Raw genomic sequence first — 16244 nt, 5'->3', positions numbered from 1 at the left:
GAACAGAGTGCTCTCAATTCTCCAATGCCACCTGGGCCAATTTGAATTAGAATCTCCATGTGTTTAAAATGTAAATAAGTTCTTAAAGGTACAAAAATTTAAAGAAAAAATTAATAGTCTTGATTTACTAAAGAGCCTAATAGAAAATTATCAGCTTCTTAAACATCAGATCAAAATTTTAGTTATTTTAAGTTCCCCATTGTATGCTCCACCAGAAATATGAAAAACAAGAAAGACAAATTAAAACTCAAGTTTGTGACATGGTTTAAATGAGAGCTTCTTCCTAGGTAAGAAATTGCATTATATGTATTCTCCCTGCTCTAGAGATTGGCCTACCTTTTGAAAGGTCTTTCATTTAAGCTTGTGCTACGAGCTCGAAAGCTGGTGGGTTCATGCGTGTCCTCAAATGGCAGCAAGGCATTTGATCTGAGACCCTAGTTAAAAACACAAACAGAAATTAAAGAACAAACTAGTTAAAAACCTGACAACAAATCATGATATCATCTAACATTCAGCAACAATATGGAGAATTTTTCTTTTTAAAGTGAGGGACATAAGCAAGAACTAAGGACAGGCCTATAGAGCTAAGGCAACAACTGTTGAATAAAGGACATCTCAGAAACAGAGTATCACTGGCATATGAAGTTTGATTTTTTTTTCAGCTGCAGTACAGTACAATACATTAAAAACTGTAAATTACAAGAAATATTTTAATTTAAATTTGGGCAAAAAGAGAGCAAACAATAGTGAGATAGTGTTCATAGGTTGATTCATTGCCCACTCTGACATCTGATGGTGGAAGGGGAAGAAGCAGTTTCAAAAATGTTAAGTGTGTCTTCAGGCTTCTGTACCTCTTCCCTGACAGTAGCAATGAGAAGAGGGCATGTCCTGGGTAACTGGGGTCCTTAATAACGGATGCTGCATTTTTGAGGCATCGCCTTTTGAAAATGTCCTGGTTGCTGGTGCGGTAAGTCCCCATGATGGTCCTGCCTGAGTTTACAACTTTCTGCAGCTTTTTCCCCCAATCCTGTGCAGTGGCCGCTGCATACCAGACAATGATGTTACCAGTCAGAATGCTCTCCAGGGTACTGCTCTGTAGTGTAGTCAAAGGAACTAACTGAAACTGACAATCCTTGCTTCATTGCAGTTTGAGAGGCCTCGCTGGGTCTGTCCATTTCAAATTTCTATCAAAATTATTCCGATTTATTTTCAGTAATAGTTTTTAGTAAAGACAAACATCAATGCATCAGCCACACAGACTACTAGAAAATTATCAGTTTCTTGACTATGAAAACAATAGGATTGAAAGTACACTCAGTGTACTTTCCTGACTAGGTTTGACGTGTTATGTGTTCAGAGATGCTCTTCTGCACACCACTGCTGTAACACATGGCTATTAGAGTTACTGTTGCCTCCCTATCATCTTGTACCACCCTGGCCACACACCTCTGACCTCTCTCATTAACAGGGCGTTTTCACCCACAGAACTGTTGCTCACTGGATGCCTTTTGTTTACCGCACCATTCTGTGTCAACTCTGGAGACTTGTGCTTGAAAATCCCAGCAGTTTCAAAAATGCTCAAACCATCCCATCTGGCATCAACAATCACTCATTCCATGGTCAAAGTCACTGAGATCACATTTCTTCCCTATTCTGATGTTTGGTCTGAACAACTGAACATCTTGATCATGTCTGTGTGCATTTATGTACTGAGTTGCTGCCACATGATTGGCAGATTAGTTATTTGTATTTATGAGCAGGTATACAGGTGTATCTAATAAAGTAGCCACGGAATGTACAGTCAAAGTGTTGGCCAGAAAGAATGACAATCTTCAAATCAGTGAATTCAAATGAATCAAGGACAGTGGAAGTGGTCTTTGTTCTTGCCGTGTGCTTGGGGGATGGAGGCTGTCATTTTGTGAAGACACTCTATTCTCCATTTTGTGGCTGGGCTTGATTAGTGTTTTAAAGAAGACACAAAGACTTCTGGTAATCTGCCGGACTGGAGGTCATTTCCAAATAAGGGGTTATTTGTGAGATGTTCTTTGGTTGGCTATAACATGCAGGATTGTGAATGCCTGAGGTGATTCGAGCTCATTGCTGACTGAGAACAAAGAGCCATGAGTCAACAACTGTGCCTTGATGGGAAGAGGACAATAGATGGATGCTGCTTTGGACCACAGCCAATGACCAGGTGTTAAAGGCCAGACGCATGACCTGCGACCAATGACACAGGAATGCGACATTTGAATTGATAAAAAAATGGATATAAAAGTGGATGCTTTGTGGGTGCTGGTGGCGGTAACTTCGAAGAATAACCATCGCAGATACAAGCAAGAAGAACCGTTGGAAGAGATAGAAGCGTTATCTCTCGCTCTCTTTTTTTCTCCAACAGAATTGGCGTCCCTGGGTGGGCTCGAGGTTAAAACTCTTGTTGAGTCAGCACAAGACTCGAGCCGGACCACGTGGGTGAGAAACAGAGAAATCGGGGCTGGGTAACTGGTTGGTAGTGACCCAAGATGAAGAATTTAGGGAAATCTGCAAGTCCAAAGGACTTGGATAGTTTTGATTGTACGTATTGGGGAAATGGCCACAATACGGGGAGTGTGCTGGACACCAGCGGTAAAGGCGGTGAAGTGTTGTTTAGAATTGCCCGAGGAAAATTGTCGGACAAGAAATTTAAGCGACTACTGAAGCCAGTAGCAACTGCCTGTCTCATTGAGGAATTAATAGGAAATCAACAAAAAGCCGACGCTGAGAGAGACAAGTTAGCAGACGAAAACAAAAGAATCCGAGAGGAGTTAGAAAACGAAAACAGAATGCTCAGAAAGGAGTTACAAATCCTCAAGGGAAATTTTACAGATTTACAGGGACAAAGTAGTATGGATTTGGTGCATATGAATCAGTTTCAGCTGAAATACGAGAAACTCGTTAAAGAACAGAGTAAACTGGAATTTTACTGAAAAGAACAGAAGAATTAAAGAAACAGTGCAGTGATTTAAAAACAGCTATAAATGAGATACAGAAATCAGTTTCTGAAAAGAGAAGTAATGCTAGTGACCATACAAAGTGTTTAAATCAGATACAAAAGCTGCAGGACCAACTTTCTGCACAGAGGGGAATAATATGCGCTTTTGGATCTGAAAGAGGGGAAGAGAGTGAATATGTAGATAAAGATTGGAACGGTTTAGCCGATGATGCCACTAGATATGGTCTTGATAATGATGACGCGCTTTTTCCTGAGGATCCCCCGCTTGCATACAATACCAAGGAATCACCAGTGCCAATGACACCACTAGCCCCCCCAGTTACTATTCGAGGGGGGGAGAGCTGGGGCAGGAAATCAAAACCAGAATATAACATACACTACTCCGTTTGGAGTACAGCAGCTCAGAGATATTGCCAAAGATATCAGAATTTGTGGGTTCGGAGATGATCCTCGGGAACTGTTTCAAGCTACTAATCATCAGAGAATAATACACGGTCTAGATGACGCTGAGAAAGGAAATTGATTATAACGTGTTTACATCCAAATATACACTTGGCTTTGTCAAATATACAACAAGGTGGGGGCACAAATGAGGAATAAAGACGGCAATATTGACGGTTATGGGTATTAACAGAGGCGATCCTGTACAGGCACTAGCCAAATGTTACCAGAGGAGAGGTGAACATCCACTGCGTTTGCATCCCGTTTATGGACGGTGTTCCAAGGAGTATATGGAACAACAGTAGATCGAAACCATTTAGGACCAGAGCCCTTAAATAGATGGTTAAGGACATTGGTGGCTCACTCTACCGATGAATCTAAAAAGGTATTAGACATGTTTGATCCCACTGACCCTACACATAATGAGGCATGGATACTGAGGAAAATGAGTAGAGCATGGGAAAAGGAGACACAAAGGCCAAATAAACCCGCTAATGGGAAATTGCTGTCCGTTGTAGGTAAGGCAACTGCCTGGAGAAATGAGGGTAGGGGACCCACTCCAAATATCACCCCACCACACTATCAAGTGACCAGGAGAACCAGAGGAAATGAAAGTGTCGAGAACAGGGAGACTCGGAGGTGGAGTGTTTAAATGCTATGATTGTGGTCAAGAGAGATATATCAAGAGAGAATGTCCAAAACTGGGAGGTGGGAGAGTAGGGCAGGGAGGTGTAACCTTGGAGGGGCCAGACAGAACAAGCCCACAAAACAATGTAGTGGAGACATCGCCATCTGGGGGATTGTACCCCGAGCTTCAATGACGGTATTAGGCCTCACCAACATGGGTGTGTGACACAAGGTGGGACGAAACTGGAAGACCACTAGTAAATGGTTGGGTCAGAGGCCGCCCTGTTACCTTTTTATGGGACACTGGAGGATCCCGAACCACCGTCAACACCACTAACGTAACTATTGCGAACTGGGAAATACAAGGTAAAATTATCTTAAATGGATTTACAGGTCATTCACAAGTGGAACACGTGAGTGCACCCTTAGAAATTAGAATAGGAGACATAGCATTAGAACATTCTATAGTGCTAGTTGAATTACCCCGGGAGCAGGAACATACACTGGGGAGTGATTACGTGGCCAAAGCGGGACTTTGTTTTGATCCAGCTAACTGTATGATTTGGCAAATGCCAACTGGTATGAATGATACATGTCACAGACAAATTCAAGTAGGTGAATATCAGGATATAATCTGCACCATGGGGGAAATGTGGATAAAACGAGAGGAGATGAGCAATGATCACATGGTACAGCAAATCATTACACAAAACTTAGGGGCATTTGCATGGTACAAGCATGACTACGGAAAGATGGCTGGCAGTGTGTGCATACCCCAAACCACAGAAGCAATATGGATTTCCAAAGAAAGCTGAGGAAGAAGTGGGTAAGCTAATACAGAGTTTGGTACAACAAGGGGTACTGAGGCCAGTAGCCTCAACTAATAACTCACCCATATGGCCAGTGAGGAAACCAGATGGTATTTGGAGATTAACAATAGACTATCGAGAGCTGAATAAAGTAACCCCTTTAAAAGCCCCAACTGTAGCAACTAACTCAGAAACAGTAGTCAAATAGAATGAAAAAGCGCAATGGTTTACAGTTTTAGATATAAACAATGGATTTTGGTCTATCCCATTAGAAAGAGAGTGTCAGTACAAGTCTGCATTTACCTTTCAGGGACAGCAACAAGGAAAAATTCAGTGCTGGAGTCCCTAAGGCAGTCCTACATTGAGTTCAACACCAACTGGTAAACCCTGCGACACTGCTGGTGTCAAGCTGGATCAGCCTCTGCCATTCCTTTGGATTTACCAGCTGTGTGGAGAGTGGGAGCTTGCTGTGCAGGAGCCTTAGGACTCTCAACACCAGGTTCAGGAACAGCATACTCCTGATCCAGCATGGACAGCTTATCTCACCTCATCTTGGAAATTATTTCTCAGCCTACAGATTCACTTGCAAGGACTCTACAACTCACCCTCAGTATTATTTATGTACTTAATTTTTCTTAATTTGCACAATGTCTTAATTTGCATGTTAGCTGTTTGTCAGCCTTTATTTATATAGCTTTAAAATTCTATTTCATTTCTTTATTTTCATAGAAACACCTGCAAGAAAGTGAATCGCAAGGCAGCATTTGGTAACATACATATTCTGATAATTAATATACTTTGAACTTTGGAGTTGAGTTAAAATCTTGCCCCAGGACAACAACGTTACCTCAGTTTCTCTTGCCACAGATGCAGCGTGACGATGCTCTGTATGTTCAACATTTTGATTTTATTTTAGATTTTTAACATCTGCAGTTTTTTTATTTTCATTATGAATAATTTGAATGGGAATATATGAATGCACTGCATTATGTTTACCAATTTTATGCAGCACATCTTTCAGGTAAGTACACAGGATGAACAACAAGACCAAGGGGAAACATCAGCCCAAAAATGAGAAAACTTACTTTAGTAATGTATCGCACGAAGTCCTTCCTGAACACAAGCCGACATCGAATGAACCACATGGCTATCACATGGTGTGCTAGGGATACTATATACTGGTTGAATCTAAAAGAAACAAAACAGAAATTGTGCAATCTCACCTTATGTGTAAACATCAATTTCAAATTACAACGTCCAAGAGTTGATGGAGCTCCAAAGTCCGCCTCAGTACTCCATGAAAATGGATTAAGAATTAAACCAAAAATAAATTTTAGGCTATTAAAGAAACCTTCAAGTTCCAAAGACATTCATAAGACCACAAGGCATAGGAGCCAAGTTAAGCCTTTCAGCCCTTTGAGTCTGCTCCACCATTTCATCATGGCTGATTTATTATCCCTCTCAACCCCATTCTCCTAACTTCTCCCCATAATCTTTGACACCTTTACTAATCAAGAGCCCATCAAATACACACAATGAATTGGCCTCCACAGTCATCTGTGGCAATGAATTCTACAGATTCATCAACCTCTGGCTGAAGAAATTTCTACTCATCTCTGTTCTAACTGGACTTCCATGTATTCTGAGGCTATGCCCACTGCTCCTAGACTCCTCCATGAGAGGAAACGTGCTCTCCATATTCACTCTATGCCTACTCCCGTCAATATTCAATAGGTTTCAACAAGATTTCCCCTTGTTTTCCAAACTCAAGCGAGTATAGGCCCAAAGCAAGTACAAGCCCAAAATAATTAAACATTCGTATTAATCATTTAATTCCTGGGATTATTCTTGTGAACCTCCTCTAGACCTTCTCCATTGCCAGTATATCTTTCTTAGATTCAGTACCCAACACAGTTAATTATGATATGTGCCTGTGGAAAACACCAGCTATGAGAATGCGTTTTCATTACACTAGTATCAACTGCAAAGCTAGAATTTATTGGGCATTCATAATAGTCCAATTAAAGTTCCGTAAGGTTGTTATAGCCCAGAGTGGTAGCACTCACTTTCTATTAAATGCTCCTAATGGCATGCATCTCAAATAGTCTCTGACAATCAAGTCCAGCTCCTGGCCTTCATGTGTGGCTTGGCTACCAAGCCTGGCAGAACCATTTCTATTGACAGGGTCAAGGGTGTGTTATTGGCACCTTAAAAGCCAGTTATTTTGGGCAGATGTGCATCATCAGCTGTGGTTGGCAGCGCACAGAGAAGGAAAACTCTGATATCAAATCTCCACAGCCTTATGGCTATACCTTCTTATGGTGAAGGCTTCAGGAGTAAACCCAGAGGAAAATTCTGGAGCTGGAGTTCCTACGTCAAGTTCAATGCTAACTGACAACTCCTGTGATGTCACTGATGCCAAACTGTATGGATCTCTGCCATTCCTTTGGATTCATCTGCTGCGTGGAGAGGGGGGAACCTGCTACATGGGCAACAGTTCCCTTCCTTGGCTTGCTTACTGGCTTACACATCATGTAGACAGCTGGGATGCAATATTCATGAATGACCCCAACCAACATAATAGCCCTCAAACAGAATGACTTTGGCAGGGGATTACAAAGAGACACTAATGTGTTAACCAGATTTTGGTACAGGCCTAGAGTTACATGTTAAGTAATCTGGATTAAAACTACAGACTTTGTTCATCAAATGTGTTTTATGACGATCAGGTAAATGTACACCATTTGTAATCCATGCTTATTTTTAATTTGACTGAGGTAACCTGGTCGGATCTAAATTTATTTAATATTCCCACATTATTAGTACAGGAGTGAATTAATGCAGTAACACGTCTGCAGTTCTGCTGCACAGCACATTTTGAGCATTATAATGTTACATATGCCTCATTACTGTACTCCTGAAAAGACCAAAGACCCCACCCAGCCCAGGCATTCTCTCTTCTCCCTCTCCCCACCAGACAGAAGATACAAAAGCACACATCACCTGGCCACAGGGCAATTTCTATCCCACTGCTATCAGCTTCTTGATCTGACCTTTCATACAAAAAGGTGGATACTTGTCCTCAATCTACCTTATGATCTTGCATTTTTATCAATTTCCTACACTGCACATTTTCCATACTTCTTACACTTAACTCTGCGTTATTGTTTTACTTTATTCTAGCTCAATGCATTGTAGAATTATTTAATCTATTTAAACAGCTGCAAGCAAGACAAGCATAGATAGATATTTTATTGATCCCAAGGAAATTAGTATAATTGCAATGCTACAAGTGTACAGATATAAATGTTAAAAGAGAAGCAAGAAAGAATAAAAAAATAAGTTACCACAAAACAGTCTAACAGGAAGGAGTCATCACTTCCATGGCTATAGGTTTTCTCATTACAGAGCCTAATGACCGAAGGCAAGAATGACCTCATATCGTGCTCTTTGCAGCAGCACAGCTGTCTTAGTCTATTACTAAAAGTGCTCGTCTATTCTGCCAAGGTGGCATGCAGAGGGTGAGAAACATTGTCCAGAATTGCCAGGATTTTCCATAGTGCCCTTTGTTCTACCACAGTCTCCAGTATGTCCAGTTTGCCTTTCTAATCAGTTTATTGAGCCTGTTGACATCACCCGTGTTGATGCCATTGTTCCTGCACACCACCGCATACAAGATTGTACTCGCAACAACAGACTGGTAGAACATGTGAAGGAGTGGCCTGCATACTCCAACAGACCTCATTTTCCTCAGGAAGTAGAGGCAACTCTGGCCCTTCTTATACACAGCCTCTGTGTTAGTGCTTCACACAAGTCTAAGCCTGTCATCCAGGTTTACCCCCAGGTACTTGTAGGTCCTCACCATCATAATAACAGGGAGCAGTGCTTACTAAAGTCCATCACCATCTCCTTTGTCTTACTGATGTCGAGCTGCAGATTATTCAACTTGCACCATTGGACAAAGTCCTCCACCGGGCCCTGTATACATCTTCCCGTCCTCCCTTTATACACCCTACTATTGCGGAGTCAGAGAATTTCTGCAGATGACATGACTCAGTGTTGTATTTAAAGTCTGAGGTATACATAGTAAACAGGAAGGGAGCCAATGCCGTCCCCTGTGGCCCCAGTGCTGCTTTTACCCATACAGTTGTATCTTGATACATGTGACAATAATAAACCAATATACACAAACCCTCCTCCACAACAGATTGGTGGTGACTTGCTTCGTTTTATTTTGTTGATGGACATGTTACAGCCACAGCGCAAGAGAATTAATGTTTAAGAATGTGGATGGGGTGGCAATAAGCTGGGCTACTGTGGCCTAGAAAGAGGCCAGCTTTCCAGAATTTTGCTGGATTTGCACTCCTCAGCCAAGCGGAAAGGACTCTGCACTCTTGATTTCTACACATGAATACCTTTTTAAAGAGTCAGTAAAACAGGCATCAAGGTAGCGTAGCAGCTAGTGTAGCACTTTACAGTGTCAGCAATCAGGGTTGAATTCCAGCTGCTGTCTGCAAGAAGTTCGTACATATGTGGGTTTCTCCCAGCTTCCTCCCACATTCCAAAGACATACAACTTAGGGTTATTAAGTTGTGATAAGGGCTGCCCCCAGCCCATTTTCAGACTCTTGCTAACTGACAGGCTTTTTAAACCTATGCTTTGGTGTACACATGACAAATAAAGCTAATATTTACTCTTTAAATCTGACCCTCTCAACAATCAATTAAGTTTTGGGTAAGACAGTAACCATCCCAGATCTTGACAGTGAGGACTAATTGTAACTTCAAAAATTGCAGTTTTTATGATGAAAATGTTACTTGGTTCACATTAGCCGAAGTCTAAAAAGTATTCACATATTGGAGCTTTTAGGTACAGGCTCCTTCATTTACAAGGAATTACAAATGGAACCACAGATTAACGTCAATAGTGAACTTCCCCAGTTCTGTCCTGAGTGGAAGCAAAGGCCATGGAGTTAAGGTTGGTGGAGCTACAGTACCCAATTCTGATATGGGTCTCTAACTTGGACAGAAAGTGGGAAGAGGGCAGGGAGAGGGGAATCATGATTGAGGAAAACAAAAAGGAGAAGGGAGGGAGTGGGAAGCACTGGAGAGATATTCTGTAATGATCAATAAACCAATTGGAATCAAATCACCTTGCCTGGTGTCTCACCCACCACCTCCCACCTTGGCACTTCTCTCCCACCTGTCCCACATCCCTCTCACAGCAGCCATTCCCATCATCCTTTGCTCCCACCAGATTTACAAACACGCTCTCCACTCCACGTTGACAAATACAGTACTGTGCAAAAGTCTTAGGCATCCTACCTACATATGTGCCCAAGGCTTTCGCACAGCACTGTAGATTATTGCCGAGAAAGTCTTGTAACGTCATCCTGGGCTTACTGTGAAATTGGAAACCAAATTCAAAGTTATAAGTAATTCCAATTTTAAAAGCTTAAGCTTAGATCATTTTTAAAAAGCTGAGGAAAATAAACACTCACTTGAAAGGGTTGGTGTAAGGTAACGAGATAGCAAAAACACTGACATACTGTTCGGCCACGAAGTTGGCATAAAGAGGAGGAATTCTCACCAATGCTGCAAGAGAACACATACATTAACTCTTCTGCTAACTTATGGCACTCTAAGCCCACCTTTACTATTTTACTAGTTTTTGCAGTTCAGTTACAAGGACCTGTTGGTCGGTTAGCAGTCAAAACATTCAGGCAAGCAAGATTGGGAGGATCCTGTGAGATCCACAGCTCAGTACTGAATGGGAAGTCGTACAGATAGATATTTATCAGGAGTGCTGCACATATTAGCATTGTCAATGATCCCTCCCATCTGTCCAACAATCTCTTTGACCCCCTACCATCAAGTAAGAGGCACAGTAGCATTAGGACAAGGGGTGTTAGGATGGGAAACAGCTTCTTCCCACCATCCCCTGGCCATGAGACTCCTGAACTCCCTGCCACCATCCACATCTCATCACGTATAAAATGCCAGTAGTGTTATATTGTTTACTTTTTAAACTTGTCATAAATGCACCCTATTATTTGATAATTTGTTTGTAGTGTTATGAGAGAGTTATATGTGCTGTGCACCTTCATCCAGAGGAATATTGTCTTGTTCAGTGGTATACGTGTATACAGTTGTACAGCAATAAACTTGAATTTGATCAACAGGGTTTACAACAGATGCATCGACACCTAACAGCAGACTGTGGAAATGAGCCGAGAGAGCAGAAATTGCAAGAATAAATGGCTCACTTCCACTTTAACTAATGCACATAAGGAAATAGCGAGGGGTGGGATGGTAGCGCGGAGCTGTTAGTGAAACACTTTACAGTGCCAGAGATCTGGGTTGAATCCCACCACTGTCTCTCATGACCACGAGGGTTTCCTCCGGGTGCTCCAGTTTCCTGCCACATTCCAAAGATGTACAGGTTAAGGTCTGTAAGTTGTGAGCATGCTACAACTTACAAGCATGGCAACACTTGTGGGCTGCCCCCAGCACACCCTCAGAATGTCCTGCGTCTTTGACACAAAAGACACATTTCACTGATTCCTATGTTGCTGTTCCCTCACATTACTCATGGCATGCATGAACAGGTTTATGCCCATCCTTCAAAAATTTTAAAACTGTCCGCTTCAATATACTGTACAAGTGATAGATAAATCTGAATCCCCATCATAATACACAAAAGACAGTTAGCCCACAGATACTGTTGACTGAGGTGAGACATTTGAGACCCTCAACACATGTTTGTACAACTACTGTATTTGGTAGCTTAATATGTCCACATTATATAAAAGCACTCATATTCAAGTTACACCAATGATGTTTTTAAAAACAATCAAGTGTCCTTACTTGATAAGAACTCCAGCATAGGGATAGCCATGGTGAGTGTGGCTGAGATGTGCGTCAACTTGAGAATGATGCCCGGAAGCAGTTTAACCATGATATCTGGCATCTCGATGATGCACATGGTCAACGTCACCACACATTGCTTGGCACAACGGTAGATCAGCCCAGTATCAAGGCAGTGAACAAACTCACGCTTTTCAAAATATAAAAAGAACAAAGTTGCTTCTTGGAACCTCAGCATTATTTAACATTCATAAAATTTATTTCAGCGAGAAAAAGGTAGATGCCAGCAATCTCGTTATCAAAAACAAAACACAAAGTGCTGGAAACACTCAGCATACATAGAGAAATAAACAGATGAGGAATTTCTTTAACCAGAGGGTAATGGATTGTTACAGACGGCTGTGGAGGCCAAGAATATATTTAAAGTGGAGGCTGATAGGTTCTTGATTAGTAAAGGCATTAAGGGCTCTGTAGAGAAGACAGAAGAATGGGGTTGAGGAGGAAATAAATTAGTCATGATCAAATGGCAGAGCAAACTGAATGGTCCAAATAAGCTAATTCTTTCCCTATGTCTAATGGGCTTAGAGGATAAATTATAATTGCAGGTTAATAGCTCTCAACAGCTACAATTAATGTATTCCTAATCAAACCACAGTTCCTTAAGGTTGATATAGCCAGGGATGGTCGCAGTGATCAGCTCCCACTAACTATTAAATAATGGTGTGTCTCATATAGCCTCCGACAACCAAGTCCAATTCCTAGCTTTCACGTGTAGCTTGGCTACTAAGCCCAGTGGAACTGTTTCTACTGACAAAAGGGGGAAAGACAGGTTACTGGCACCTTAAAAACCAATCACTGTGGGCAGAGGGTGTGTGTCAGTTGTGGTTGGCAACTCACCTAGAAGAAAAACTCTGATCTCAAACCTCTGCTGCCTTGCAGCTGAACTTGGGGCTTCAGGAGTAAACCCCAAGTGAAAAATCTGGCGCTGGAACCCCCAAGGCAGTCCTAAGTTGAGTTCAACGCTGACTGGCAAAACCGTTGCTCCAAAACTATCAGTCTCTGTGCTCCATTGTTTTCATTAGCTGCACGGAGAGGGGTAGCCTGCTGCATACTGTCCTGGCTTGTATATGACGTAGACAGCTAGGATGCAATATCCAGAGTCAACCACAACCAACAGAGGGCACTTCAAATGAAACCACTCAATTCAAAACTGAATTGCATCAGATTTCAGAGACAAGGATTATTATCGGCCATTTTTTTTAAAATCAGTGGCCACCTTCTTAGGTACCTTCTATATCTAATTAGGTACCTAATAACTATACCTAATATAGTTTTTCAAGCCTGTGGTGAAAGGACAAGCATTTAAGGGAAGGAGTTAACATATGAGGAGTGTTTGGCTGCTTTGGGCCTGTACTGACTGGAATTTAGAAGAAAATGTGGGGATCTCATTGAAACCTACCGAATGTTGTAAGGAGTAGATAAAGGTGGATGTGGAGAGGATGTTTCCTCTGATGGGGGTATCCAGAATTAGAAGGCACAGCCTCAAAATTGAGGGGCGCACTTTCAGAACAGAAGTAATGAGGCTTTTTTTTTAAGCCAAAGCGTGGTGAATCTGTGGAATAACTCTGTCACAGACTGTGATGGAGGATGAATCAAGACACCAATCATAGATATGCTGCATATATTTTTTTTAAATATAAGCATTCCATTAGTTTTCTACACCCTTTTTTCCCCACCAGAGGTCAGTGTCTCAAGGCAACCACATCCATCATAAGGACCCTCACCAACTGGGTCATGCCCTCTTCTCACTGCTGCCATCAGAGGAGCCTGAAGACACACACTCAATATTTTAGGAACAGCTTCTTCCCTTCCACCAGATTTCTGAACAGTCCATGAACACTACCTCACTATTCCTCAATTGCATTTTTTTCATTGTAACTTATACTAGTTTTTTTGCTTTGTACTGTTGCCACAGAAACAAATTTCAAGACTTGTCAGTGAGAAAGAATCCAATTCTGATTCTAATCTATGCCTGGCCCAATGTAAGACCTCTGCGGTGCAAACCAATGTCAAAACCACAACTATAGGTGTTAGCTCATCTATAAAACATGAGATTCTGCAGATGCTGCAAATCCAGAGCAGCATCTATGAAACAAAATGAACAGCTGACATTTTGAACCAAGACACTTCGTCAAGACAAGAAAGGAAGGGGGCAGAAGACAGAATAAGGTTTAGGGGGTGAGGGATTAGTTAGGCGAAACCAGGTGAAGTGGGGGGGGGGGGGAAGAGAGAATGAAGTAAGAAGACGGGAGGTGATTGGTAGAAGAGGTGAAGGGCTGAAGGAGAAATCCAAAAGGAGAGGACGGTGGACCATGGAAGGGGAGGGGACCAAGGAACAAAAGGACTATGGAAGAATGGTTAGCTACCTGTTTGGTCTGGTCCAAGTAAACATGGTAGGAGGTGATGACCGTCAGCACAGGAACCACCACCAGCTGTACATCTGTGCGAGAGAAACCCTCAGGTACATTCTTTAGTCGCTCTGGCAACTGGCGGTCAGTGACCTAGAGAGGAACAGCAGAAATAACTCCAGGGAGTTAACAGACAGTGTAATGTTTTTATATAAAAATGCACCATTAAGCCTTCTCCAGCTCCCCGATATAAAGCGATTTCATGAAGTACACATTGAGCACTCATACCACTGACAGACTTGTTGCATCCCTACAGTGAACAGTTAAGAGACAACTTCAATACTGACAGTCCAGAGATAAAGGCCTGATTAACTCTGTTGACACATTAGGGCGTCATGGTAGCACAGCATGTTAACGCGACGTTACTACAGTTCGGAGTGGAGTTCAGAGTTCAATTCCAGCAGCATCCATAAGGAGCTTGTACGTTCTCCTCGTGACCATGTGGGTTTCCTCCAGGTGCTCCAGTTTCCTCCCACAGTCCAAAGACATATCGGTTAAGAGGTTAATTGGTCATTCCAAATTTCCCTTTGATTTGGTAGGGTTAAATGGCTGGTTGCTGGGCAACATGGCCCATTGGGCCAGAAGGCCCTGTTCTGCACAGCATCTCTATGCAAGGATGGAAACTGGAGGCCAGAAGTAGCCTGTACTGGGTTTGGAAGACTATGCAAGTGGGGAGGAGGAAAGGGGCTTGCTTTGGAGTTGGTGTTGCTGCTTGGCTGGTATTAGAATGTATGGCAATGCTTGCCAGCTGCCTACAGCACATCTTTAGGCCATGTTGGTTGTTAATGCAAACACATTTCCCTGTATGTTGATTTACATGTGATACATAAATTAATGAATCTGGATTGCAGATTTCACTTCCCAGTGGAGATTAGTGAAATCAGATGGGATTATGTAACAAACTTGAAAGATTCATGTTTCATAATGTAACCACATTTTTCCTTTAAGCTCCATATTACTTCAATTAACTGAGTTAGATTTCCCAGCTGATGTGGTAGAATGCATACCAACAGCTCCAGCTTCAAGACCAGTGGTTCTCAAGTGGGCCATATAGCGCTCCAGGAGGCCATGCTAAATTACATAAGGACCACAAGTTTAAAAAAAACAAAGGAACTGGGGGGTCACAGGAGTTTCTGAACGGGCCATGACAGGTTTACTGTTTTAATGAATCACTAAAATATATAAATAAACAAAATGAATGTACAACTTAACTAGAATACTGAATGAAATTAATGTGAAAATATGCTAGATGATACAAATCACAGCTTAGCACGTGTAAAGGGGGTGGGGTGCAGAACATCAATCAGTATCTCTGCTCCTACCTGACCATTCACACCCCGAGCCCCACTCCACATTCACCGCAAATTGGGCAGGGGCCGTCTGGAGCAAGGTATCAGTGAATATGCAGCCCGAGGCTCCTTCTGATGGCCTTCCACTGACCCATGTGTGTTATAATACTTATAAAACATGATATAGGCTACAGTTAGTGCAATGGGGTCATCAGCCAGAAACTGCTAAACTGCAGGAAGGTGAGAATGAGTGTAGTCTACCACTGCATCACTTTCTTCCATCAGGGGTCCCAACCTGGGGTCCTCGGAAACCTCAGTTATTGGTAGAGATCCACGGCATAAAAAAGGTTGGGAAGTCCTGATCTACCATAACAACTTCCATCAAATCCCTGATACTTGCATCTTGAAAGGAAGTTCATCTTACTTTTCTTGGTGATTGCAAGCTCTTTATTGCCTCAGAATTTGCATTTATAATAGTTTTTAGTAACACATCTGCCTAAAAAAATTATTGGCTTTTTAAATCTGACGCAAGGAATTCACTGTAGCCATGTATGTCAAAGTTTATCAATAGTTTGCTTGATTCTCACTATGTCCTTTTGTGGGAATGTTTAGATTGTATTAATTTTATAACACAATGAATAATATATATAAAATTTTATAATACCATTTATTCTGATACAAGTTCAAATATGATTATTTCTTCAGAACAGCTTTAAAATCTAGCGCAAACATACATTATAGCAATTCATGACTAT

General features: G+C 41.9%; 1 protein-coding gene across 7 annotated transcripts in view; it reads right to left on the bottom strand.

Annotated features, from left to right (window-relative positions):
- The window catches only part of tsc2 (TSC complex subunit 2), a 132337-nt gene that overhangs the window by 61407 nt on the left and 54686 nt on the right, over positions 1–16244 (bottom strand). For all 7 annotated transcript variants that reach the window (XR_009513865.1, XM_059979050.1, XM_059979052.1 and 4 more), the window contains exons 21-25: positions 14159–14293; positions 11733–11922; positions 10367–10460; positions 5952–6054; positions 337–434 (exon numbers count right to left, since the gene is read on the bottom strand). Coding sequence is in view for 6 of the 7 variants with exons in the window: in XM_059979050.1 (XP_059835033.1) it covers positions 337–434; positions 5952–6054; positions 10367–10460; positions 11733–11922; positions 14159–14293 (620 nt within the window). In the remaining variant the exon portion in view is untranslated. The remainder of the gene's footprint in view (positions 1–336; positions 435–5951; positions 6055–10366; positions 10461–11732; positions 11923–14158; positions 14294–16244) is intronic.

This window comes from Hypanus sabinus, chromosome 9, assembly GCF_030144855.1.
Source record: "Hypanus sabinus isolate sHypSab1 chromosome 9, sHypSab1.hap1, whole genome shotgun sequence".
NCBI classification, from domain to species: Eukaryota; Metazoa; Chordata; class Chondrichthyes; order Myliobatiformes; family Dasyatidae; genus Hypanus; species Hypanus sabinus.
Note: the sequence above shows the minus strand (reverse complement) of the source record. Positions and strands in the feature narration are given on the sequence as shown.